Source organism: Melitaea cinxia, chromosome 6 (assembly GCF_905220565.1).
Source record: "Melitaea cinxia chromosome 6, ilMelCinx1.1, whole genome shotgun sequence".
NCBI lineage: Eukaryota > Metazoa > Arthropoda > Insecta > Lepidoptera > Nymphalidae > Melitaea > Melitaea cinxia.
In genome coordinates this window covers 7,649,064-7,674,845 of record NC_059399.1, presented here as the reverse complement: position 1 = coordinate 7,674,845, position 25,782 = coordinate 7,649,064, and the positions used below count along the sequence as shown (strand labels likewise).

The 25,782-nt window shown below is 32.4% G+C and overlaps 1 protein-coding gene across 1 annotated transcript in view; it reads left to right on the top strand.

Moving 5' to 3' along the window:
• LOC123654298 overlaps positions 1 to 25,782 on the top strand; it is a 139,718-nt gene that overhangs the window by 106,952 nt on the left and 6,984 nt on the right. Inside the window, exons 11-14 of the mRNA XM_045590213.1 lie at positions 9,261 to 9,418; positions 18,008 to 18,123; positions 22,649 to 22,816; positions 23,649 to 23,837. Of these exons, the coding sequence (XP_045446169.1) occupies positions 9,261 to 9,418; positions 18,008 to 18,123; positions 22,649 to 22,816; positions 23,649 to 23,837 (631 nt within the window). The remainder of the gene's footprint in view (positions 1 to 9,260; positions 9,419 to 18,007; positions 18,124 to 22,648; positions 22,817 to 23,648; positions 23,838 to 25,782) is intronic.

The following is a 25,782-nucleotide window of genomic DNA, read 5'->3' as shown; positions in this document are numbered from 1 at the left end:
TAAATCTAATGTTGACATTTACCTATACTCAAAACGGAAGTTTTTTTTTGTTTAATTATGTTGCTAGCGATATAACATTTTTTATAGAGTATTGATAGTTTTTGAATTATAAGTATAAAACTCTTGCTTTGTTTTTAATTAGAAAAAATAATTACATGTATTGATAAGAGACTTGATTATTTAGCATAGGCTAAAAACTTACGTCTCGATAAAAGTAAAAATTATATTCTTCCAACCGCAGGTACGACTTTCAATTTATAATTATTTATATATATATATATATATTATAGATATTAGAACAATATTTTGTTACTAACATATTGACAAAAAACGGTGACGAAAGAGCTATAAAGTAGGTACGGTACACATATTACTAGCTGATCCAACAGATTTTATTCTGTCTTACGAACTGTCAAATGCGTAAAGTTAAAAAATAGTCCAAGTTTTACCGAAATTTTAGAATTTCCTGGTCATCTTCCCTTATTTCATCCCGTAAGAACCTTCTAAAGAGTATTAGAAAACTTTTTAAAATATTGCCGAATTGGTCCAGCCGTCAGTTTTGTGCTTAGCAAACACATTATGCGATTGCTTTTATTTTTAAAGGATAAACAAACATTCATGTTAGTGCTTTTTTCATCCTGATATAAGCCAGGATGAAAAAGCTACTGATTCGATCATACACTATGTAGTATGAGTTTTGAGTCTTTTTGAAGCCTCTCGAGCTTTTTTCACCGGTATCTCACACATAACTTATTGATAGACTTTATCAGTCCGTGTTAAAAAGATACTATTATTTTTTATTGTTTCACCTTAACTAAAAATCATATACATATTTACGATTACTCAACAACTTTTGAATGAAAGGGTTGCGAATATAAATATTTGGCAAATTGGGGTTCAGAGGTGAAAAAGAAAAGTATTTTTAAGTTTTAATTATTTTATTTTAATAATAATAATTTCATCTTATATTAAGGAAGATTAAGAAGATTAGTTTAAGAGTTTTCAAAATATTGTAGATGTCTTATTATTATTATTATTTCGTTTTTGAGCATGTATTTGCATTTTCTGAGATCATTTACCATAGTAATGTTTATTTTTTTTACAACATCAGTAAATAGAGATTTCAACGAACAAAAAGTCGACCGTAAAAAATACTGATATATTGACGTGAGAATTTCCGATTTAAAATTAGGGTGCTTGATTGGTTGGTGAAATCGAGATAAACAGTCTTTTTACCCCTAAACAAACCCCTCCTACCACTTCCCGACCTTAGATCGCCCGCAATTTATTTTTCCTTTCATTTTAGTTGTATTCTCTTCTTTTTCCAATGGGTTTCATCCTACTATTTTTTTTTTCACCTTTTATCATTTTCAAATGGTTAAGCCCTGGTCTATTAGAACGCTTATTTAATATTACATGCAATGGAAGTGTAGTATAGTATTAGTCTACACGTGTTTGCTTAGAGAAATTGTTAGATTTATTAAAACGATAAAAATAATTTTGTACATATTATTATTTTTATTCGCATAATCAGAAAATAAACCACTGCTGGGCCTCCATATCAGAAAATAAACCACTGCTCGCCTCTTGTTGGAGAAGGATCAGAGCTTAATCCAGCACGTTGCTCCAATACGAATTGACGGATATATTCCTTACTATGAGTAACGATCGCTATCAGATCACATACATGATAACAACCGGAACCGACAGCTTAACGTGCTTAAATTAACGATTTTATATATGTTTTACTTTATCTTTAAAGGTTAAATCTATAAATAAGATTGTATGGAAATTTCAATTGAAATAAAATTATATATATATTTTAAAATATATGACTTCATAGATATATTATTGCGCTATCGCTTCTATGTTGAATTATGTCGTAACCTTTGCAATGCGGATACGTCGAGCATTATAAATATTGACTATTGGAGTGATTAGTGCAATAGGAAACCTGAAGAAGTCGCACAGAACGCATATGTATAATGAATTTTTTTAATGAACGTAATGTTCACATCTTATGTATAGTAGTACTACTATAAATACAAAGTGACTGTACGTGCTAATTTCAGGATCAACCGTTGCGATTCTAAATTCTTGCGTGAGAAAACCTATGTATTAAGGTTATTAGGTTACGGCCTATGAAAAATCACGCAATGTCTGATAGGAGCGGCGTTATAATGAACAGTAGCTAACAACTCGTATATTAAATAGTTTTATTCTAAAGTGCTAAGTATATCTACTGTATGTACTACTAATACTACTACTACTACTGTCTACTATCTTGTATCTACGTATTCCCTTTATGTTGCAAACAACATCTCTGATTTTTTTTAAGCTCTTGACGTCAATACAGAAACAATTATAACGCTCTTTGAAATATCAAAAATCTGTTAAGAATAGAATGTGAAAAATACCTCTAAACCGTATCTCATATTATCACTTTCGTTAACACTTAAGCTATATGTCTCCTACGTTTCAAATGTGAATCATTCTATCTTCACTTTTAACAAATTAAGTCTACTCAGTATGTGGTTACAAAACATCTTACTTTTTCTTTTAATCGTATATCTTATAGAGCGTCCTATAAGATGTGTTTTTTTTTGGACTCACTACAATTCTACATTTCTATCGATAGCTTCACGTTATGAGTCTATTGAATAAACAAAGTAATAAATGCGGACTTATGATTGCTAATATAAAACTTTCAATTCCTGTAGGACTACCAAATACGCGTGACTACAATATTTTATAAGTGGTCTTAGAAAATAAAAATGTTTTTTTGCAAAAGTGTCACGTCCAAACGTTGGAAAAACAGTCCAATTAATTGGACGTGTTGTAAATGTAACGAAATATGTAAATTCTCACATAGCATCGATATTGATTCTGCGATAAAATATGAATACAGTTATATACTACATAGATATAAATTTATATCTTTTACATACATACGGTCATTTATTCCGAAGATAAACAATTTAATGCTCATGTTATAGGTAATAGCCGTCTGATATTGTTATTTTTGTAGTATATTTGTTTTATTTTATTATTAGAATTAAATATTACACCTGGATTAGGGCGGGAATCGAACACACAACCCCTGGAGCAGAAAGCAAGATCACTGCAAATAGTGCCAACATATTGTTTTCTAATGTTTACGCGAATTTCACTCATTGAAATGAAACAACTTTTTCGGATTTTATCGCGGTTTATTAACTTTTTAGATTTCCGACGTTTTTTAGATTCCCGACGACAACATGCTAATCACAATACGAGTAGGTAATTCAAGTAAAAGTTTGACAAATGACGAGTGATATGATATAATTTAAATATCCTTAAAATGAAACCAAGTCTTCTTTGTTTGTGGTCAGTGTATCACGCATGTATTAAACTTTTTTCTACTTTATAATTATATAATGTTAAATAATAAATTAGTATATAAATAAAAATTAATCGTTAAATGTGTTGCTAAGCGCAAACCACAAAAAACGGGCCTTAGTTGAACTAATTCAGCTATTTTTTTATAGAGCATTCTTAGAAGATCGGAAAAGTTCAGAAAACGTAACGATTAAATAAACTTCACGCTTTTGCAAGACAGAACAATGTCTTTCGGGTCAGCTAGTATTAAATAATATTTGCTAGAATAGTAAATATCAAAATCTTCACACATAACTATTTCTCGATTCCTTAAATTAAAAACGTTATCATTTACTCAGTATAATATATAATTATCGACATAAACCTACATTACTCTGTAGGCTAACTATGAGTCTTAACTCGTATTATACAAGGTATAAGTTTCAAGAGTTCTTGAGCTATAGTAATTGTAACCGGTGCTATTTCGTAATAGAAAAATAAGTTATTAGGCACTTAATAATATTACATAGCAAAAACCATGCACGCTATTAATGATCTTTTAACAGTACTTTGCATTTTATGTCTGATGGTAATAAATAATTTATCAACAATACGGCATTATCTTTACTCAGATTACCTCGCTGTTCCTTTTTAAGAACTCAAAAATGTAAAGAGAATGCAAATAATATAAATAAAATAGCACAACGCTAGATAACCCGACCTACGCCTACTCTTTCGCGATAAGAAGCTTAAATCTAAGTTTTTATTTGTTCTTGACACGAATCTGGATCCTGGTTTTGAGCCAGTTAACAATCTTTTTTGTATTAGTTTTGTACAAAATGTGCTTAAGATATTAATAAACGTGCAAAGTAATTTATCACAAAGCTATTTAAAACGACAAAACATTTTCAGGTCAGCTGTTCGTTATAAAATATAATAGTATTTTTTTTTTCTCTTCCATATTTATAGATGTTTTGTGTTGTATTGTATACTTATCAGATAATGCCTGCCCGAAACGGGAAGTGGAGATCACGCAATCGTTTATTTCAGATCGCTATATTATGGCATACGAATTTCGAACCTCATGCTATAATTAAATTTTACTTTTAATTTGTTTTAGCGTAGCTAACTACAATTCCGGTATGGTAGACGAAAGGGATTGCTGACTAACCTTGACAACACTATCAAGCACATTTATATATTATCGGTTATTTCTTCAATAAATAAGATGGTAGGATTTATTTTAAAGATAATAGTTGGTATGACGTATTTAGTTACGCGTAGGAGTAACTTTTTGTGAGAAACATAACTTTAATTGACACAAAGATAATATTTGCATGTTTTCTATCTACTTGATGCTACTAAAATTGTTTGTATTGCCCCTCAAGTAAACTATATTTAACTATCATAAGTTGTCAAAAATGGTACCATAGATGATTTTGCTATTATACGATTGATATAACATTGATAGTGACTATAATTATTATTTACTCCATTACCCGCTTTATGACTTTTCTTTTTTCTTCCAAATTTAAGAAGTTTTATTTAGACCAAACTGATCAACCTTTTTCGTGTATTGTCATCATCATCATCATATCATAGGTATCAATAATCTTTGCAATCTGCGTTATTGAAAACCGTCATTACTAGCTATATTTACTTCCGAGTTTTTCCTAAAAAAATCTTGATTTGGGAATAAAACGCAGTGTAACCTACTAACCGAGGTCTTCCACTCTTCAAAAACTAACATTTAACCATTAAATTTAAACGTTTTGTAGTAGTTTATAAGCTTGCCACAACATTTTTTGTAAATCAGTGTAATTTTTTTGGTCAAAAAATAAAAAATCAACCGTTCTTTTATTGTTTTCTTTTGAGGACAAACAGCTTTATATGAATGTAATTGATTAAATATTTTTCCCGATGTTGTTGGAAGGGAAAAAAGGAATTTTATGTCGCTATCCTTTTAATCATGAAACCATAGAAGTCCTTAATGCATGACATTACTCTAACAACGTAAGGAAATATAACCTCAGGGTAGAATGTAATAAATACTACTGAAACATGTAACTGCTATTAGCTGGAAAAGTCTTAGTTATCAACAAACATATTAAACATAACAGTAATCTTGTTAATAGTACATGTGTACACGATACTTAATTGTGTGTTTTATAATAAGGCTATTTCTATTATAATTTATTAAAAAACGCGTTTATTCTTGTTTCCTTACAAATAATACTTCGGTATCATTTTAATCTGAAATCTAAAATATAAAAGTTCAAAAATTCAAGTTACAACTTGTAGAAAGGAAGCTTTTTCACTCGTTTAAGCATGTGCAAGAACTTAAGCCGCAAGGAAAGTTAGAAGTTTAACTGTCAAACATCTGTCTGGGCTGTAGTGTGCTGCCTATGTCATCGGTATGTCTAAACTGGGAAGGAGCCCACGCTATATTTCCTAGTATAGTTTTACCATTCTAACACTTAACATACTTTAAACGCCTGCTAATGGCCCTGTTTTTTGCGACTTTAGCTTCGCGATGCGATGAAATAAATAGGTTGTTCCAATTGTTCTACTAGTTACTCAATTTTCATCCAACCTGACTCTTTCACTTCTGATTCTCATTTTTTTATATGTTTTATTTAACTTTTCCAAAATATTACTAAGCCACTGAACAAGATACAAAAAAGCTTTACGTTAATATTAAAAATGCAAATATAAAGACTTCAATTCGGGACAACAAAATGCAAGCTTAAATTATAATTATTATATTCAATATGTAACTATAAATATATTATGTACTTTAATATCATATAAATACTAAATCGAATATATTATATTATACAATTTACCGCCCCGGAGTTAATCCCACAGCTATGGTGTCGTATGTGTCCTACTCGTATCAAGTACTCAATCGAATTGGGTAATTAATTTGGTTATTCTAGTTAGCGATCAATACGTGTTGATGGTGAATATTCTGCATATATGCGTTGGATGAATGTTTAATGACATGTAACACATTATTGGGATAGTTCAGAATTCTATAAGAATATCTATACATATAATAAAATGGTAGGAAAGTCAAAACTGTACATTGAATATTTTTTTAAAAGAATACTTGCGGTGTGATCTACAATCGATACCGAAGCCTAAAATATAGTTTTTAGAATTTTTGTCTGTTTGTCTGTATTTATGTCCGGAATAAACTCAAAAAATAATGCACGGTACGAATATTATTAAGAAGTCGGGTCGACATATAGGCTACATATTATCACGCTATCACCTACGGGCAACGAGCAGTGAACCTTTATTTCTTCAACGCATTCTGTAAAAACGTGTAATCTAACGACGCATATTTTAATGTTGTTGTTATTATGTTAATAACCATACTATAAGCTAGTTTCACACCATAAATAAAGACATTCTGCAGTATATTTAGTATCAGCATTGCAACTGTGCGAAGCCGGGGCTGGTCTGGTATTTCCTTTTCTATTACATATTTAATACTAAGATTATGATTTTTGTATCAAAAGTTGATTGAAACTGTAATAATTTATTGCTCTGTTTGATGTTTCAGTTTCGTCTATTTTCGCTCAGACACCAAAGCAATAAATAAAAGACGAAACACAATCTTTTACGAATAAGTCAGATATAATATGAAAATGATACTTGCTAAAGTAACCGATTATTATATGAGGGATGTTTGATACGTTATAGTACAATATTGACGTTATATAAAATGCTATAAAAATTAAAATATGCAACTTCGTCACAAAATGTCAAAGGCATATCTGAACCCCTGACGCCCGCGTTGGAGCATCTAGTCATTATAAGAAGTGGTGTTCAGCCTCTAGTGTGACACTAACAAGCTGTTACGTAACTTATTTGTTTTCGGTGCCAAAAGGCAGTTACTGTTATTTTGGCGATAATTGATAGAAACTTGAAACAAATACTAGATCAATTAATGCTTCTATTGAATATTTAACCCAAAAATGCGTTTTTTTTAACACAAAAGTGTCAGCATAATGGCTGTTTTCAATCTAAAATTTAATAAAAATTAAATAAGGTAAATGCATAGCTGATGTCAAATTATAATAGAAATTAAAAAAAAAAAACGATTCACTTAATAAGAATGTGCATCAGTGCAGCTTATACAACAAAATAATATGGTGTTAAATTCAGATAATTTTTATTTTTTGGGTAATTTAAATTGTCCCATTCAATACGTATCGCTGTTATTTACTGCCTGTTACTTGCACGGCAGTATCAGTATTAGACCATGGAAGTATTTACCTTAGGGCCAAAGGGGCTATTGCTTGAGTCCGCGCAAGCCGATTATACGTACTAGGGATGTGAAATAATGATTGATTTGTGATCAAATTTCCAGCTAAATGTAAACTAGCATATTGCAATAGGAACGTGAAAAATGTATTGGCAGTATTCGCCAAACATTTTAAAACCTACCTGGTGCTATTTTAGAACCAATATAAAAAGCTTACAGTCTCCGGTAACATATATATGTCTTAAAGTTATAATACCTTTAGAGGTATAGTATATCTATCAATATTTTTCGCATGTGACAAATGGTGCCTGGGGCATCTTACAGTCTATATTTCCGTCTAAAAATTCTCCAAAGCTTTTAGTCGTTAAGTGATAAAGTTTGTTGTACCGTCACTCAATGTGACATTTGACTCTTATTTTTCGTATAACCAAGAAAACGTTTTTTACTATTCCTATATTAAAAAACCAACCAAGTGCGAGTCGGACTTGCACACCGACAGACACTGTGAAATATGGCTGAACAAAGGCATATCATAAATCGTTTTACCAATAACAGAAATAGACTACTTTATTAATTTTATTTAATAGTTCGATAGTCGAACTTTAATATTATGTAAGAATTCATTGTTTTTGGCGCAAATAAATTGTTTTACATGAAGTAATATTAACCACAATTTTCAATAATTGTATTTGCTCGCGAACGAAAAAATAACCGACTTCAATTACATCGACAAGTAATACAACGTAGGTAGACGAAAAAATAGTCAAAATTTGTCGAAATCGGTCCACACGGTCAAAACTCCTGAAGTAACATACATAAAAAAAAATACAGTCGAATTGAGAACCTCCTCCTTTTTTGGAAGTCGGTTTAAAAAAAAAACTTTCATTCAAGTACAAAACCGACGAATAGATAAACTCGTTCAAATAATTCTTTATCAAACAACATTCTAGGTAAGGTCTATGTATAAAGTATGCATGACAATATGTCCATTGAACCCATACACCTGCTATTAGTTATTTAGTAGTTAAAAAATAAAATAATAATATGGTACACATAAAACTTTAGTATTGATTCGTTCAAACCTCAACTACGAGCAATTGTAAAGTTTTTCAGTAGAAAGAACATCACGCATGAGAAGTTTTTGTTCTTAATCTCAAAATCAATAAAGTAATCTTTTAATGTCAAGCATAGCAAACATGACAATAAACGGTCTACAAATCACAAACTATTCTTAGAAAAGAAATAATACACATTACTACGGTTTTATTTCGTCTTGCAGTACGGTCACGTTGCCAATAAGGTTTTCCACAGTCGCGTAGTTTATATGGATCCATTAAGCACATCCATAACTTCTCTGTATTATTAAATTTCAATAAAATAAAAGTCTCCAGTAAAGATACCTACAGAAAAACTTACATAATATGTATCTACAAGTAACACACTTTGAGTATTCAAATTCATCTGCATTACGTAAGGTTTTAGTTGATGTATCAATTATACCTTCACATAATTGAAATATAAAAGCTCAAACTTGTTATTTTTTTATAAGAAAATACTATTTTATACAGATTTGGCATAACTCCCGGAGCACACGGCAACTGCATTAATTAATTGATTTTGTTATCAGAGGGAGCTGTTTGCGGCTAAAGCAGATAGTAGCATAGCTGCGGCTGATCGGAAGCTATCGTCTTCTTCTGCGGGCAGTATGAAGAACAAGTGGCTTAAAGCCTTTCGTAGCCTCAAGCCTCCCAGTGCACCACCACCACATGCTGCACCGCCGGACAAGTAAGCATTTTTACAGCTTGTATTAAATGTTACTGCTTTATATTTTATGGTTATTAAAATTAAAACCAAACATATGAGAAATATTTGCATAACGTAATATAATAAAGTTATTTTACGCAGGTTTTCATTTCATTTCATTTCACGTTTTAATATTTCAATGGAGACAAATCAATAAATATTAATAATTAATAGTTACATTACGAGTAATAAAGCACAAAGTAAAGTGTTCAATAGCACTAATTTATATCCTAAAGCCCTGAATCTGATAACCTTCAACAATAACATGACATTTCCATGCTGCAACGGGGAAGTTGATTGCATCCTGCGAGCGGACTTCCACTCGATTTCTACATTTATGCTCGAGTGAATAAAGTTACGTATGTCTATCTCGCATTATTCGAAACTCAAGCTAGACCTAAACAATTTGTATAGAACCTGAATATTAAATATTTCATGTGTTATAAAATATAAGGCATAAATATGGCATGAAATTATATATTCCTATGAGACACATGATAAGATTAGACGTATTATTTGAGTCGATTACCCTTTTGAGTCGACAATAGTCGACATTTATGGCTTCTCTTTGACTGCTACCATTCGAAGTATTTTATTTGTAAAGTATACTAATCATACACGCATTAATATATTTTTCGCTAAATAATTAATTATACATAATATACCGAGGCTCAGTACTGTAATGGAAACCGTACCTCTGGAGCGGAAGACAGTATCACAACCAACTGCGACAGTGTGTCAGTCAACGTGTTTTATCCTATGTTACTTGGATATAAGTTTCAAATACTAAAATAATTTTATTTAAGTAAGTAGTTCCAATTTACGAACTAACGTTTTTTTTTTCGGTGTATGATATAACGTGTAATAGTGTAAAGTGGGAGGAATCATTTTCAAATGTTTACCGGTTGGAATGAGGGGTGAGGCAAGGGGGATTGAGCTCGCCTCGACTTTTCAACCTATACATGAATCATCTGATAGATGAGCTCAGTAACAGTAGCATAGGGTGTCATGTAGACGGAATAAACATGAATAATATTAGTTATGCCGATGACATGGTGCTGCTGAGCCCATCGGTCAGTGCATTGAGACGATTATTGTCTATATGTGAAGTGTATGCTGAGGCTCAAGGACTCAAGTATAATGCCAGAAAGAGCGAAATCATGGTTTTTAAAGCGGGTGCAAAAGGCTATAAAACCATGCCTGATGTATCGCTCTGCGGATCACCGCTACTTAGGGTTACCAGCTTTAAGTACTTGGGTCATTGGGTAAACGAGAACTTAGGAGATAATAAGGATATAGACAGGGAGCGGAGCTCGCTGTCGGTTCGTTGCAACATGCTGGCTCGCAGATTTGCACGTTGTACAGATGTCAAAATAACTCTTTTTAAAGCCTTCTGCCAATCGTTTTATACGTGCAGTCCGTGGACCAGCTATAGCTTGCGTGTTTACAGTGACCTCCGCGTACAATACAATAATGCGTTCAGGATACTGTTGGGGCTGCCGTGGCGCTGTAGTGCCTCACTGATGTTCGCGGAAAGGCGCGTTGATGACTTCAAAGCTATCATGCGCAAGAGGTGTGCGTCATTACTTAAGCGTTTCCGCGGCAGCCACAATAGTATTCTGAAAGTATTTGTAGATAGATGGGAGAGTTCAATGCTGCGACATTGGATAAAACTCCATGTGATTTGAAAAAAAAAATGTATAAATATAAAAATTATTTTATATTTATTCTCTGTTATTGTACTAACACTAGGTTATAAGAAACATTGTTACTAACACTATATGGGCTAGTCCCGAAATAAATGTCATTATTATTATTATTATATAACTATTTGTAATAAAAACATAATTGTTTTGAGTGTTCTATACCTATACAATATTGTTTGTATATTAAAAAAAATTCAAATGTACAATTACGTTAGTACCTATCTAGTAATCTAGGCCAGCTTTTCATCATCCAGGAAGCCAAACACTATTAACTATGTCAATTATCAACTGCAGGCGGGCTCCGATCTAGTTATAATTTTCATTAAACATCACTGAAACGTTTTATCAAATATTACTAAGGTAATCTATATATATACACTGCAGCCTGAAAATAAAACTAAAAATGTGGTGTATAGCGGGGTTTTATAAAAATAACTATTAAATTATACTAAATTGTGCCTTTTAAAAAGTTACTCAGTGTGATAAGCATTTCAAGTGACTGAAATAAAAAAATAATTTGCGTTAAGCGCATATCTTTATAACCACGCGGACGTAGTCACGGGCAACAGTTAGTGTATTATAAAACAAAGTCCCCAAAAAGTGTATGTGATCGATTCCCTCAAAATCTACTGAACGGATTTTCATGCGGTTTCACCAATGGAGAAAGGGCTTCAAGATGAAGGTTTACAGAATGGCTAAGCCGATTTTGATGGGAGTTTCACTGGAAGAGTGACGGGAAAACTTTGTGACACATTGATTTCAACGCGGGCGAAGCTGCGGGCACAGCTAGTATATTTATATATACCTGTAAATGTCAAAAGAGTATAAAAGCGCAAAACAGTCTATAGGTTTATTATAAATCTGAACCAACGTCATCACACAGAATAAAAAGGTTATAATAGAACATGTTTTATTTTGCTATGCTCATTTGGCGCGAAGACTTACTGTTTTTAATGAATGTAAAAGGTTTAAATTAACTAACGTGCAAACCGTTATTTCAAGTAAATAACACAATTTTCAGGAGAATGGCTCTACTGATTCGGCTAATTTTTTTTTTGTATGTTCTTTAAGGCCCACGGGAGGTTTTAATACTGAAAAAAAATTACTATATTTTTTTTTTTGACTGGACGAAGTCTGTCCGGTAACGAATATATAAAAGAAAATAGCTTCAACTTTTAAACAAAATGTACAACGAGGTATAAGTGAAAGTTATTCTATATTGAAGTCACAATTGAAAAACTGTTTGGTCGCGTTTATATAAAAGACAATACAGTTTTCCTCAAGACTTTCTGCACTTAAAACGACCTTGAGTTTCATATTATATCGCAACCTACAAACGTATAAGTCACGTCATATTAAACATATAAAATATTGCTTACAAAGTACCCACATGTACGAAACATTGAACATCTAAATTAATAACTATATCTTAGTTAGAAATGTTAAAGATGAAAACAATGTCTAATTTATCAAACAGTGTCGTATTTGTGAGAGTTTATTGATGTTGAAAATAAAATTCAATAATCTATTTAATACGTGAAGCATTGGTATCAAATTATAAATGACGTGAAGCAAAAACTTTGTACCCATTTTTATGAAAACTGCGCGGAAGGAGTATGAAATTTCGCACACTTATATGAAGAAGCAGTACAGAATAATTATACTTATCTTTTTTTTAAATTGTAAATTAAATTGTCTTATTTTTTTAAAATTGAATTTTTCAAATTGTAAATTGCATAAAAATAAATTAAATCGGTAAAAAAACATTACACATACTACCATGTATTTGACAAACACAAGCATATATAATCTTTTCATTTTTATTATAGAAGTATAGTCTTTGATAAAATAACTTTAATAATGTTCAAACTTATCATTTAAATTACTTATGGTCGAATTTCGACCACTGGGCGACTAGTAGTATTAAAAAATACGTGATGCGCTGCGGCGAAATTCATTTATTTAAATAAAATCGATCAATCAATTTGATCTCGATCAATTTGCAACCGTAAAAAAATGATTTTATTGAGTTCCAAAGTTCTAAATATGAATAATTGAATACCAAAGATGTTATCAGTTTTATTGAAATTTATTCAAGTAACGATTTTAGAATTTAAGTTTACAATTTCATCATATCTGTCACTTTTAACAAACCATAATATATAAAAAAGTAGGATAATGAAATAAAGATAGCTTTATTGTACCACAATAAAACAAATACAGCGTTAGATAACATTCATATTTTCTCATTAATTTGATGTTATAGAAACGCTAGGAGATATGTCTTCCAGGCAAAAGTGAATACGTTACAAATTGAATCAAATCTGATTGGGTACCGCTGGATTTTCAAGAGCTACATTTGTGTTTAGAATTTGATCTCAAGCTTTGCGTTGGAAAACATAATAATCAATTAGTTTATGGAATTCCTTTTTGGAGAGAGACGCGCAAAATTTCTCGCGTTATTTAAAAACATAATGAAGAAATATATCTTATTGATATATATAATTACAATATATATTTAGGCATATGTATATGTGTGTATATATATGACTATATAAGTATATATTTAATATTACATCAATAACTTCTCTATTTACAATAATATTTTAATATTTATTTGTATATTGGGAACACCCATACTGTTTTGTTAATTTCCTCTGCATAAGGTCGATATATTAATACGTTGTCGAATACCAAGAGTAAACAAATTCATGTTAACCAAAATTGAATTATTGAACGTTTAACACAAAATAAGACTTTCGTATCAAATTATATTTCATCATCGCTTCAGCCTATCGCAGACCACCGCTGGACATAGGCCACCCCTTGTTCACGGCAAAAATGGCGTGAACTCGTGTGTTTTGCCCATAGTCGCCACGCTGGGCAGGCGGGTTGGTGACCGCGATACGACACTGTTCTATGGACAGTCAGACGACTGCTGTGTGGTTATGGCAGTAAAGAATATAGCCATCCCCTCTCATCCCGTGAGTGTCGTAAGAGCTCAAGTAGAAATTTTTTCGTCTTCCTTAGAAGGGCCGGACCATGCATGCCTGATTAGGACTAGATAAGGCATGTAACGCAGATGATTGGTCTGGACCTTATCAGGGTGAGATGTGATTTTCTGATGGGGTCCAGATCAGGAAATCTCATCTCATCCTGATCAGCCGGTTCGGTACGGTCCTTTTAAAAAACACGAATGTATATTCTTAAAAAAAATGTTAAACAAAAAAAAGCGAATTGATAGTATAAATATGTTACTTAACATAATTATTATAATATTTATTTCCGTTTATTTTTGCCAATGTATTATTTATTTATGTTTTTACTTTAAATATCAATTATTTTAATTTATTTTTATATTATTAATTAACTATTGTTATTAAATAAATTTTATTTATTAACTTCTAATAATTAACTACTAATTAACTACTTCCTACTACTTACGACTGCTCCACTGTGTAGAAATGGACCCCCCGCTAGACTGTCCCGATAACTGTATACATATATACTAAGTGCGCTTCAAAACATTGATAGCGCTATTCAGGCTCAGTTCGCGTAATTTCTTTCAAGCTATCCTGATCTGGACCTGAGCGGGTTCTGACCTAGTATGCCTTACCATAGTTGATTATATTTTACATGATGGCTATCCTGATCTGGACCGGACCGGGCCCTGATCCAGTATGCTTTACCTTACTTGATTATATTTTACATCAGGCTGTCCTTATCTGGACCGGACCGGGTCCTGATCCAGTATGCCTTACCATACTAGATTATATTTTACGTCAGGCTAACCTTGTCTGGACCAGATCTGGTCCTGATAGAGCTTGCCGGATCTGGCATGCCTCATTCTGTCCTGATCCGGTCCAGATACATGATCTAGTTGAGCCTGACCTTTTTTCTAGTCGGACAGTAGCATTATTTTAAAGAAAAAGTTAATTTTATTATTCTTACTGAATAAAATATACATTACAGTGCTAATAGATAGCACAAATGTAATAGAATACAATATGTAAATAAATGGAAATTGAAAAACATAACACAACACAATAATCCTATAACTGAATCGAGAATAATACAAGTACACTTGACATGAAAAAATAATTAGAAACAGGATTAAGCGGTCAAGAAACCGCATCGTTAGCCGTCACAACTGCTTCAAAGCAAATTTTTATACGGCTTCAAATCGTTAAATGTGATTATTATCTAGTATTATAAACCAAAAATTAGAAATGAAAACAAAAAGTTTGATTATCATATATAATACGTTAATATTTTAAGTTTAATAAAGATATTACACTGATACTTTATTATATTGGGTCAACCAACGGCTTTGTTTTATATGAAATTTTTATTATGTTATATACTTTATTGCACTAAAAAAATAATATATAGAAAATTACACGTAAAATCGATGGCAAAGGTTATATATTTATACGAAATCAAAATTATATCAGCTCATATATACATGGTACATATTTCTGTGCAACCAAGTATCTACTGTTAAGAAATTCAATTCTGATATATTCAAGATTTAGTTCGGAGTAAATAAATATAAGCTTAGATAAATATACTTTTCTAGATAACGAGGTGTATACAAAACATGGAGAAATGATGTCTTCACTGAATCGTAAAAACATACATGAAATATTGACACTTATATTTTATGTATGTTTCATAAAAAAGTATCGTTTATATGTATATTTAAATAAGACAGAACGCTGCCAGTATCTTTGGAACCTTGCCTAAAGGGACTCCTTTTAATATTTTTTAGTTATCATATTATGTATATATAAGGTTTAAGGTTTAAGGTTAAGGTTTTTTTAGTTTAATGTAATTTATCTAGTTATTATTATTATATTATAAGTTGCTAATAAAAAAAATAAGACATAATTCTTTATCACTTTTATTTTAATTGTAAATATTTAGAAACAAAATTGGCCATTACATATAGATTAAGTAATTATTGAACGTACGTTGCCGTAATTTGTCCGGTAAATCTTATAAGGTATTTATTCTTATTACCATAATTGTATTAGTACCCCAGATACGCTTCGTACAGCTTAAGTTAGGACTGCCATAACTTTTTCTTTTTCAAAACAAAAAGACTTTCGCCAATCCCTTTTCTAGTTTATCCTTACATTTCAAACGATTTCTTTAAACCTTAAAGTTCCAGACATTTCGTAGTGAGTAAGCCAAAGTCTGAATCCTCCCTTATATATTCGTTCTGAATTTAACTAACCGATTTAAAGACAAGCAAGAAAAATAAATAAAGTATTTTGTTTGTCATTCTTACATATTATATACCCTTATATTTGTAGGTGTGATTAAATAAATGCAACACTGTTTCAGACGCAATTTTTTTCAAAACTCATATTAAAATATTTTGCTAGAAGTCATTTTTTGCTATATTGTTTGATAATCAGTATTATTATTATTATTTTTTATTTGACTTCTACCGAAAAAAAGATTACAGAAACCGTTTCATGTTTTAATAATATCAACCATAAATTTTCAATACTTCAGCCGTGTTTATTGATTTGTCACCATTTTGAATAGTACAAGCCATTTTATTAAATCTCATATTAGTTGTAAGTTCATCGTTTTTCTAATATTGTTAGGTTATTATGTAATCACAAAGGCATGTGATATAAATGTTGTGATATAAATATATTTTGTATCTTTGTCACGATCAACTTACAGCTTAATAAAATATGTGATGTATCACAGATTTGATTGCATTTTTAATAAAATAATTTAACCACTTATCATGTTCATTTTGATGTTCTCTTCTTGCATCATAAGAAAAAATCAAATGTACCACGCGGTGTCTACGGTTATGGCGATGAGGTAAACCTTCCCCTTAGGTGTAACTAACTAGCCTTCTATGTTACCCGACATGAGTCAATATAAACTTAATAATGATATCTTTGAAAGTTTCCATCGCTTAAACAACTTAATGTCCTGCTTAGTTATGTTTGCTTAAATTCTGCATATATTGTATGAAAGCTATGATTTGCCATGCAAAATCCTGTACTGTAATTACCAAGCACGCCTAAAACACAATATTTAAATTCCTATCACTCCCTAATGACCTCACTAGAAATAAACGTAAGTAACGCTATTAAATATTTAAAATAGTATTTCATCATTTTATTAGTCAGTCAGAAAAAAGTTTAATATATATTTCTGCATACCAATGTACTGACTGCATACTAAATATAACACATTTCACGGCTAATTGCATTAAATATTAATAATATTGATATAATAAATTACTTTCTTTTAGAAAAGACTATGTCTAATAAAGAGTATTAGGTTAAAACCCCTTAAAATTTTATTTGCAAAGTAATTTTCATAAGCTCTACAATGTAATGCCTGACCTAGCGTCGAGCCATGCTCTTGACCTTGTCCTGATAGATCAATATATGGCGTAAATTACCCGTCTGTCACTCACTGAAAAGTACCAACGGGGTAATAAATAACCCATTCATACATCACTCTGTTGATCAATGATTACTAAAGCGCCTTTATGAAAGCAAAAAAACTGTTGGTACATCTAACGTCAATGCATATAATAAAAAATATTATTTTAATTAGAATCCTTTAATATATCGAATGTAACATTTTTTTTTTATTTAACACGTAATAGAGACACTCATTTGATTAATTTCTTTTAATTTTGTTAGTTATAAACAATTTAGGTTAATAGATTTTTAATTATTTATAAGGATTGCATTATAAAGAAGGTCGTAAATTTTTCACTTGTTGTAATATTTTTATATCTATGTAATTTAAGTTTATTTGTCATTATTATCTTAAGATGAATATCATTAATTAAAATTTTAAAATACAAACAATTGTCTAGGAGGAACGGCGCGGCCCGCGACATGCGCTCTGCTGGGGATTCGGACGCCCACAACTTCCAAGAATACACATACAAGAAAATCACGCCATGCGATGTATGCTCACAAGTTCTACGAGGTAAATTTCTTTTCACGAGTTTTAAAATGTAAGACCATAACTAAATTAACCCATCATAGTTGGAGTTTAAATGCAGTCAGTTTAGTATTTGATTGTGACAAAATATAATTACTTTTTTTAGATTTTAATGGAAAACATTAAAACAACATTAATAATATAAATAATTTATAGTAAGTTACGTGGAGTCCGTCACGGCCTGACACAATAATGGTAGAATAACGTTATGTCAACGAACTATTATTTTATTTTTGTGGTTGGTACCGATTTTTCTAACGAATTGAAATATTACATTTTTGTACATTCGTAGAAGAACGTAATCGATTAATAAAGTGATGTTAAAATTCATTATGGTGATTACACTAAAGAATCACTGATTTAATTCTATTGTATATATATTAATAACTTGTATCTAAACCATATAAAATTTATATAAAACGTAAACGTTGTTTTTTGCCATATATTTTATTAACCTAATAAAATAAATAAAATAAAAACATTCTCACCCCCCCCCCCCCCTTATAACTTTGGGTTATGAAAAATAGATGTTGTTCGATTCTCCACACAAAATTTCATGAGAATCGGCCAAGCCGTTTCGGAGAAGTTTAACTACAAACACCGCGACACGAGAATTTTAAATATTAGATTAATATTAAATATGGAACAACCCGATTGGGGAAGAACCTCAACCTTACAGAAAATTCACAGCTTAATAAAGTGCTCTCGAATAATGTTGTGTTCCTGGGATAAGGAAGGCTAGAGCTCTTGTTGAGGGTTGAGGATAGAGTCGGCAACGCACTTACAACGCTCCTAGTATAGGCGACGGCAATAAGATACACCTACTACCACCTGATGTTAAGCAGATACCTTTTAATATTAGCCGGAACCGTGTGCTTGTTTGCCATCTTTGAATATGTGCTAAGCGTGGTGACTAATACAAATATTACCAAATAAGTGACAATATCTTGCAAAAATGGAAAATAAGAAAGAAAATAATTCAACTACATTTAATCCTTCAGATAGTGCTGGCTCTTCTTCTTTCAAGAAGAACACCATCGCGTGAATGCGTCGAATTTATGATCCATTTCCAACACAAGAACAACCGCATAAAGATTGGCTTTATGCTGTAAATGTTGATAGTGTGGCATATTTTGTCACAAAAATAGACTGATATTCTATCTCACTTAGCATTACCTAGCAACTATTCAATTTAATTTTTATATTAGCCTGTTTTATTTGCTCTTTCATTTTTAAATGAAGTCATTCCGTACTTAGTTACTCATACGTAGACTGATGAAACTGGATACAAACGGGATACTAATTACTTGAAAACGTAGACCAGTAGTTCCTAATATTTTTTTTTTAATGCAAGTACTAGCTAGTTCTTAATAAAGTAACACCTCCTCTGTGAAAACTGTACAAGGTTGGTCTCACTAAGATTTCTATAAATTTTCTATACTTAAACTTCTGATTAATATCATCACTTGATTCCTAAAGGCTAACAGATAAGCTTCTTAATTTCCGACATATTTTAGTGGAGGTCAGGTTTTACAAAGATAGAAGTAACAACAAAACCTCTAATTTTAGGGAGCAAAATAGTCAAAAGACTTCTTAAAATAAACCTTTTTAAGAACTATTGCACTTATACTTACGTATTTACACTTTACAACTTATGTAAATTGTTTAGCAGTTATATGGTGTAGTATGTTTCAATAATAATCGAATCCTTTGTCCAATAAGTTAGATGATTCACTCTCTAGCTTTCGAGTTGGGTAGTTTTTGAAAAATGTATACTATCTTGAACATAAATATGTAATCTTGCAAATAATTTGCTATATTTCATCTCGTACCAGCCGGAGTCACACTTTACCAGTTTTTTTAACAGCCACTCGAACCACTTTCATTTGTGGTTTCAACCAATTAAAGTTTTGCCCCCAATTAGTTGGTCTCTGTTGACTAAGAGACACACTAATGAGAGGTCACAACAATGTGTTATTATCGTTATACCTACTTATGTTATAGATCAGTCTCCATACGTTGTATAAGAATGATGATAAAGCAGAATGGATTGAGGCAAATAATATTAGTACAGTAGTAGAATTGATATGTCAAGAACATACGAAAATGTCAAAGATTGTATGCAAAAAAAAAAATTAAAAAGAATTTAACGCTCGGACACAAATCAACGGTTCTAAGCACTGTTCTTTACAGCTAACAATAACAAAATCACGAACAACACTTTTAACTCGAAAAGTTGGTTTTAAAGTTCAATCATTTATCTATCAAGTTAAATTTACGGTAGTTAGTGTTTGGCTTTGCTAAAATAAAAGTTTTCAACGTTTTTAATACCTCTAATCATTTTGTATTTATATAAACAAAAATAAATCGATAATGTGTTGTTAAGCGCAAAACTCGAGAACGGTTCGAAACATTCAGCAATTTTTTTTTCATACATAACATTCTGTAGAGAATTCATTCATTCATTCTGTTGAACAATTTCACAAAACGTTACGATAATTTTAATTCCATGTGTCTGACAGTACGTAAGTCTGCCGGTCAGGTATTTAATTTCATTTATATTACGAGTCCATAAATATTACAAAAACTAAGTCTGTTTGGGGTAAAATAAACTGTCGACGCAATTACCATCGGGCAAACGACTAGTCAATTAATAAGATAAATAATGAAATTTGACATTTTACTTATTTGCGATTGAGATACGTTTGGACTCTGAAATAAAAATGATTCATAGTCTACCCGGCCCTAATAACGAGATTAATTTGTTTGAATAAGGTCATCGGGTAAACTAAATATATGATTTATATCGTTTCTATGACCAGCCTAGAGAGCGTAAAGTGTACCAAGATATAACTCACAGCTTTAAATAACATTGTGTAATCTACCATTTTATAAATTAATTGTACGGGAAGCACGTGACATACTTTTGCTCATTGCCATGGAAACGCATATTAAAGCTGAAACAGAATATAAGCTATGTTGAGACTTTTATATAATCTGCTAAAAGTTAATAAATAATTAAGAATTATATATAAACTAACGACCCGCCGCGGCTTCGCACGGTTGCAAAAACTATCAGTATTCCTCTACTATATTATACTTGTTTTATACATATAAACCTTCCTCTGGAATCACTATTTTACTAAAGAAAGCCGCATCAAATTCAAAATTTTAAAGATCTACACATACAGACAGCGAGAAACGACTATGTTTCATACTATGTAGTGATAAACGATTAACCAGATTCAGAGTTTCTCTACATAGAAATAATCAATAACTTGAATACTACTGTAATTGTACTCACTATTTGTATACTGTTTAAAACTTCTTTATCTAGGAGTCTATTAGATATTTATAACGGCTAAGAAAGTTAAATGCTAAGTGACTATTCTGGGAGGCATAATGGCGTAAATATTTTGTGTTTTCTAAAAAAGTTGATCCGGCCACGGAATGTTCACCTGCTTCTAAGCAGCGCAGGAACGTTTGTAGATAATTCGACTAAAAAAACCTAAGCACAATTAATAATGAGGAGGTAACGCAATAATATTAAAAGGTAAAGTAAAGGAAAAAAACAAGGAAGAGGTACAGTGCAATTATTTAAACATGTAACATTCGCAACTATCTGATGTCCAAATTTTGCGTAAAAATTTGTCTTGTTACATAGTTATCTACCCAACCCTTAGAGACATGTAGTCTTTTCTATTTTCACAATGTACAAAAGTAGTGAAATAACATAAATACCTTATTTCGAGTATATTTGTAATGTAGCTCCGAGTATATAATATATTTATTAACCGACTTCAAAAAAAGGAGGAGGTTACTCAATTCGACCGTATATTTTTTTTAAATGTATATTCGGGGATAACTCCCTCGTTTATGAACCGATTTTGATAATTCTTTTTCTGTTGGAAAGGAGATATCCCTAGTTTGGTACCATGATAAGGAAACTAGGATCTGATGATGGGATCCCAGAAGAATCAAGGGAAACTCTCGAAAATCCGCATAACTTTTTCTGGGTGTTCCGATTTTGATGATTCTTACTTTAATCGAAAGCCGGTGTTTATCATGTGGTCACATTTAAATTTCATCGAGATCTGATTACAACTTTTGGGGTAATCTTTGATAATGCGTATTGACTTGACTATTTTTTCGTCTACCTACGTTGTTACTTGTCGATATAATTGAAGTCGGTTTTTCTTCGTTAACCTACCTGCAAACTTATTTACTATGTATGCATATCAAAACATTTAATATACTATAAACTACAAAAAACATATTGAGAGTATGACATTTAATGTAATTTCGGTCTTCAGAAAGTGCCAGCCCTTTAATTGGATCTTTAGCAAAAGAAAAGATTTCTCAATATGTTTGATATGTAAAACAAAATATGTGTGTTATAATTTTTCGTAAATTTTGCAAATACCTATCATTGAATAATAATAAAAAATAACAGCCTAGATTCGGTTTTCTGTTACCCTACCTGTTACTTATGAAAATTATTTTGTTGTAGGACACACACGCCAAGGACTCCGATGCAGGATCTGTAAGATGAACGTGCACAGTGACTGTTTGCCACAAGTCGGTAAATGCCAAACGAAATCTCGACTCCTACGCAGGCAAAAGAGCACCTCAGAAATTGAGGCCCATAGAATCCAAGATGCTGCTTTTGATGAAGAAAGTAAGTCAACCGTTAATAATTTTATGATGAGGTGTACAAATATTAAAGTTATACATATTAGTTATCTAATTGATTGTCTAATTGATTACCGTTCGCTAAGAATATAGTTTGATGATACCTATATTCTACAGTGAAAAATTTCGTTTTTTACATCGAAAGGAATAAAGAACCTCAGAAAGAAACATTTACTAATGTTTAACTACAAGCAATTTATTTTTGTTAAAGTGTTATTCGACATGTCTTACACTTAAGTTATCAGGGATGGTAAGTTTTATTAACAACACTATGTAAAATAAGTGTGATGAAAGTTTTATATATTTAAAAGTTATTTACTCTTATGTGTATTTTCATAACTAAATCTGGTTCAACTTTGCGGCTACATCAGGGCCTGCAGCAACAGATTAGTTCGAATATTATATTATCACTGCTTAAAAGCTTGCATACACTCACACAGTTTTCAATACTCTCACGGATCACAATTCGACACTAATATTACATTGTCCAGGGGTGGAGGACGGCTGGCTGCCTGGACAGAGACTTACCAAGATCTCTTTCAAGAGATCGGTCGAGTTTGATGATGATTTCGATAGCCACTATGATGAGGGTACAGTATTACGCGGATTGACCCCTATCACGTTTCTTAGCCCTCCATTTATTAACTAATCTAATTTTAAAGTACTGTCCTTCTAGACAAAGAACAGATATCAATCACTTTACAAAAAACCACTACTAACAAAAAAGATACACGACCGTATCCTTTGCCGCGTTCCTCCAAAACTTTTTAACTCGTAGTACCAATGGCATCTGAATTAACATTTCGATCGGTGCTCAGAGGAGGAAGTGGATCAGACCTATCAAGTTCTGAAGCGGGCTAATGAAATAGCGAAGCCGGGTGGCGGGGATGCTCGCGGGGGCCCTGTAGTGCGCGTGTCGGCGCCGGAAGAGCCGCCGCCCGCGCGCTCTCCGGCGCGCCCGACCGCCGGCCTGGCAGTGGCACCGCAGCCCGTCTCCTCCAGCTCAGGTCTGGTGCGGCACCCGGACTCGCTCGCTTTTCGGCTCGATGCGCGCTCGCCGCCGACTGTCCGTGTCGCTCGGCTCCAAAGACGACGCGTGACGGTCGCGCGGCGGCTCCGCACACTCAAACCACTCGTTTTCAGTAGAATCGATTTGTTTGCACGCATTCATAAGTCGCGGGCGCAGGGCGGGGGCGGGGTGCGGTCGATACTGAGCGGTGCTTGTCGATAGGCGCGGCGCCTCGGCCCGAGAGTGGAGTGCGGCGGCGTCTCTTCGCTGGGGTCAAGAGCTTTTCCATGTGGGGATCGAAGTCACGTCGCGGGTCGCCGCAGCACCGATCTGTTTCTCTGCCGGAAAGTACGCGCCCACGGCTGTCGTAGCGCATCGCTCTCTGTCTCACTGCAATCGAGCTTTATTTGTCCCGTCTTCTTATTGGGCTAAAAGGCCTCGTTTCGTTATGTGGTTTTATTTTGTATTATTTTTATTATGTGTCGCAATAGCGGTGTTAGTTATGAATAGGATAATCTAGATAAAGCTCAATGATCACGCTATAGATGCTTACTCCCGTCCTCCCACTGGATGTGTCATGGAACAAATTCTAACTTGACATCATTTCCATTTGTATATCCTATTCGAATATGTATTTTATTTTTATTTATTTTTTATATATTTTTGTTCGCCCGTTATCTTTACAGAATCGGAAGAAACAACGACACGCCCATTCGGACAGCCATTATGTTTCATAAATGAAAACGGCGATCCCCCGCCTTCAATTCTCAAGCCTCAGGCCAGCGTTCGAAAGAAAAAATGATCTTATAAAATTGCTGTCAGGAAACGAAAATATTTTTTAAATGTCTTAGAAATGAAAAGAGCACTGACTTAGTGCGGTTTCTAGCCCGCTCGTGAACCGCACGCGAAACTATTGTTACCCCGAAACGCCCCGCGTTCTGTGATATGTATTGTTACTGTTACAATAAAAGTCAGAACAGAAAAGCTTTATTTTTTATATCCTTGTATAAGTTTTCGCATTAAATATAAATAAAAAGGTCTTTACTCCTCTTACCGTAAGTGGTGCATGGCTTGGCGCGTGTCGTGCTGATATCGCATGCATTTGTCTTTCGGTGATTGTCTTTAAAATCACTAAATATTAACTATCACTTGCACTATATCGTAAAAAAATAATGTAAATAACAATTACTTATCACAAGGGTTTAGAACTACTCTCACTTTCCGAGCCACTGACACATTGAAAAGACAAGACATTCGGAGAAAACCTTCAATTACAAATTTATTGTAATTTTGACTTAAACGATAATACTCTTTTTACTTTTCGCTTCTTTGATTTTTTTTTTATTGAGTTTACAGGGCGACACCGAAATTAGGATCTAGTGCTTTTACCACTATGCATAGATATTATTTATTTTGTTTACGCAGGTTCGATGAGGAACTCCAAGAGTGCCCAAATGTTGAGGCAGGCAGACCGCACCAGTCCCTTACCTGGTACCATAATAATTTGTACATAAGCGAATCCTTGTAGACCACTTGTGTGTTAAGAGATTCGTTGCATCTTCTTTGATTCATTTGTATAATGACACTTTATTGCATCAAACCTATCTGCCGGTGACGTGCGACTGAGGGTTTACTTATTTGAATAATTTATTACTATTTGTTCGAGTCGCAAAAGTGCCATTTGAATGTATATACAAGTAATTAACTTTTTATTTGAAAAGTTTTGTAGTTGTCAGTAGGTTTCGTCACGTAAACTCCATTCAGATTTCCACGTTTTTGCATCTTGATCCATGCTACATTTATAACCTTACATTTGTATTTTCTGATATATTTTTAAATATTTTTCGTTGCAATGCTTATGCACTCAAAATATGTTTGTTATTTTTAATTATATGTGGATAAATTAATAGTCTGTAAGATCAAACGATGCCTCTTCAAAATTG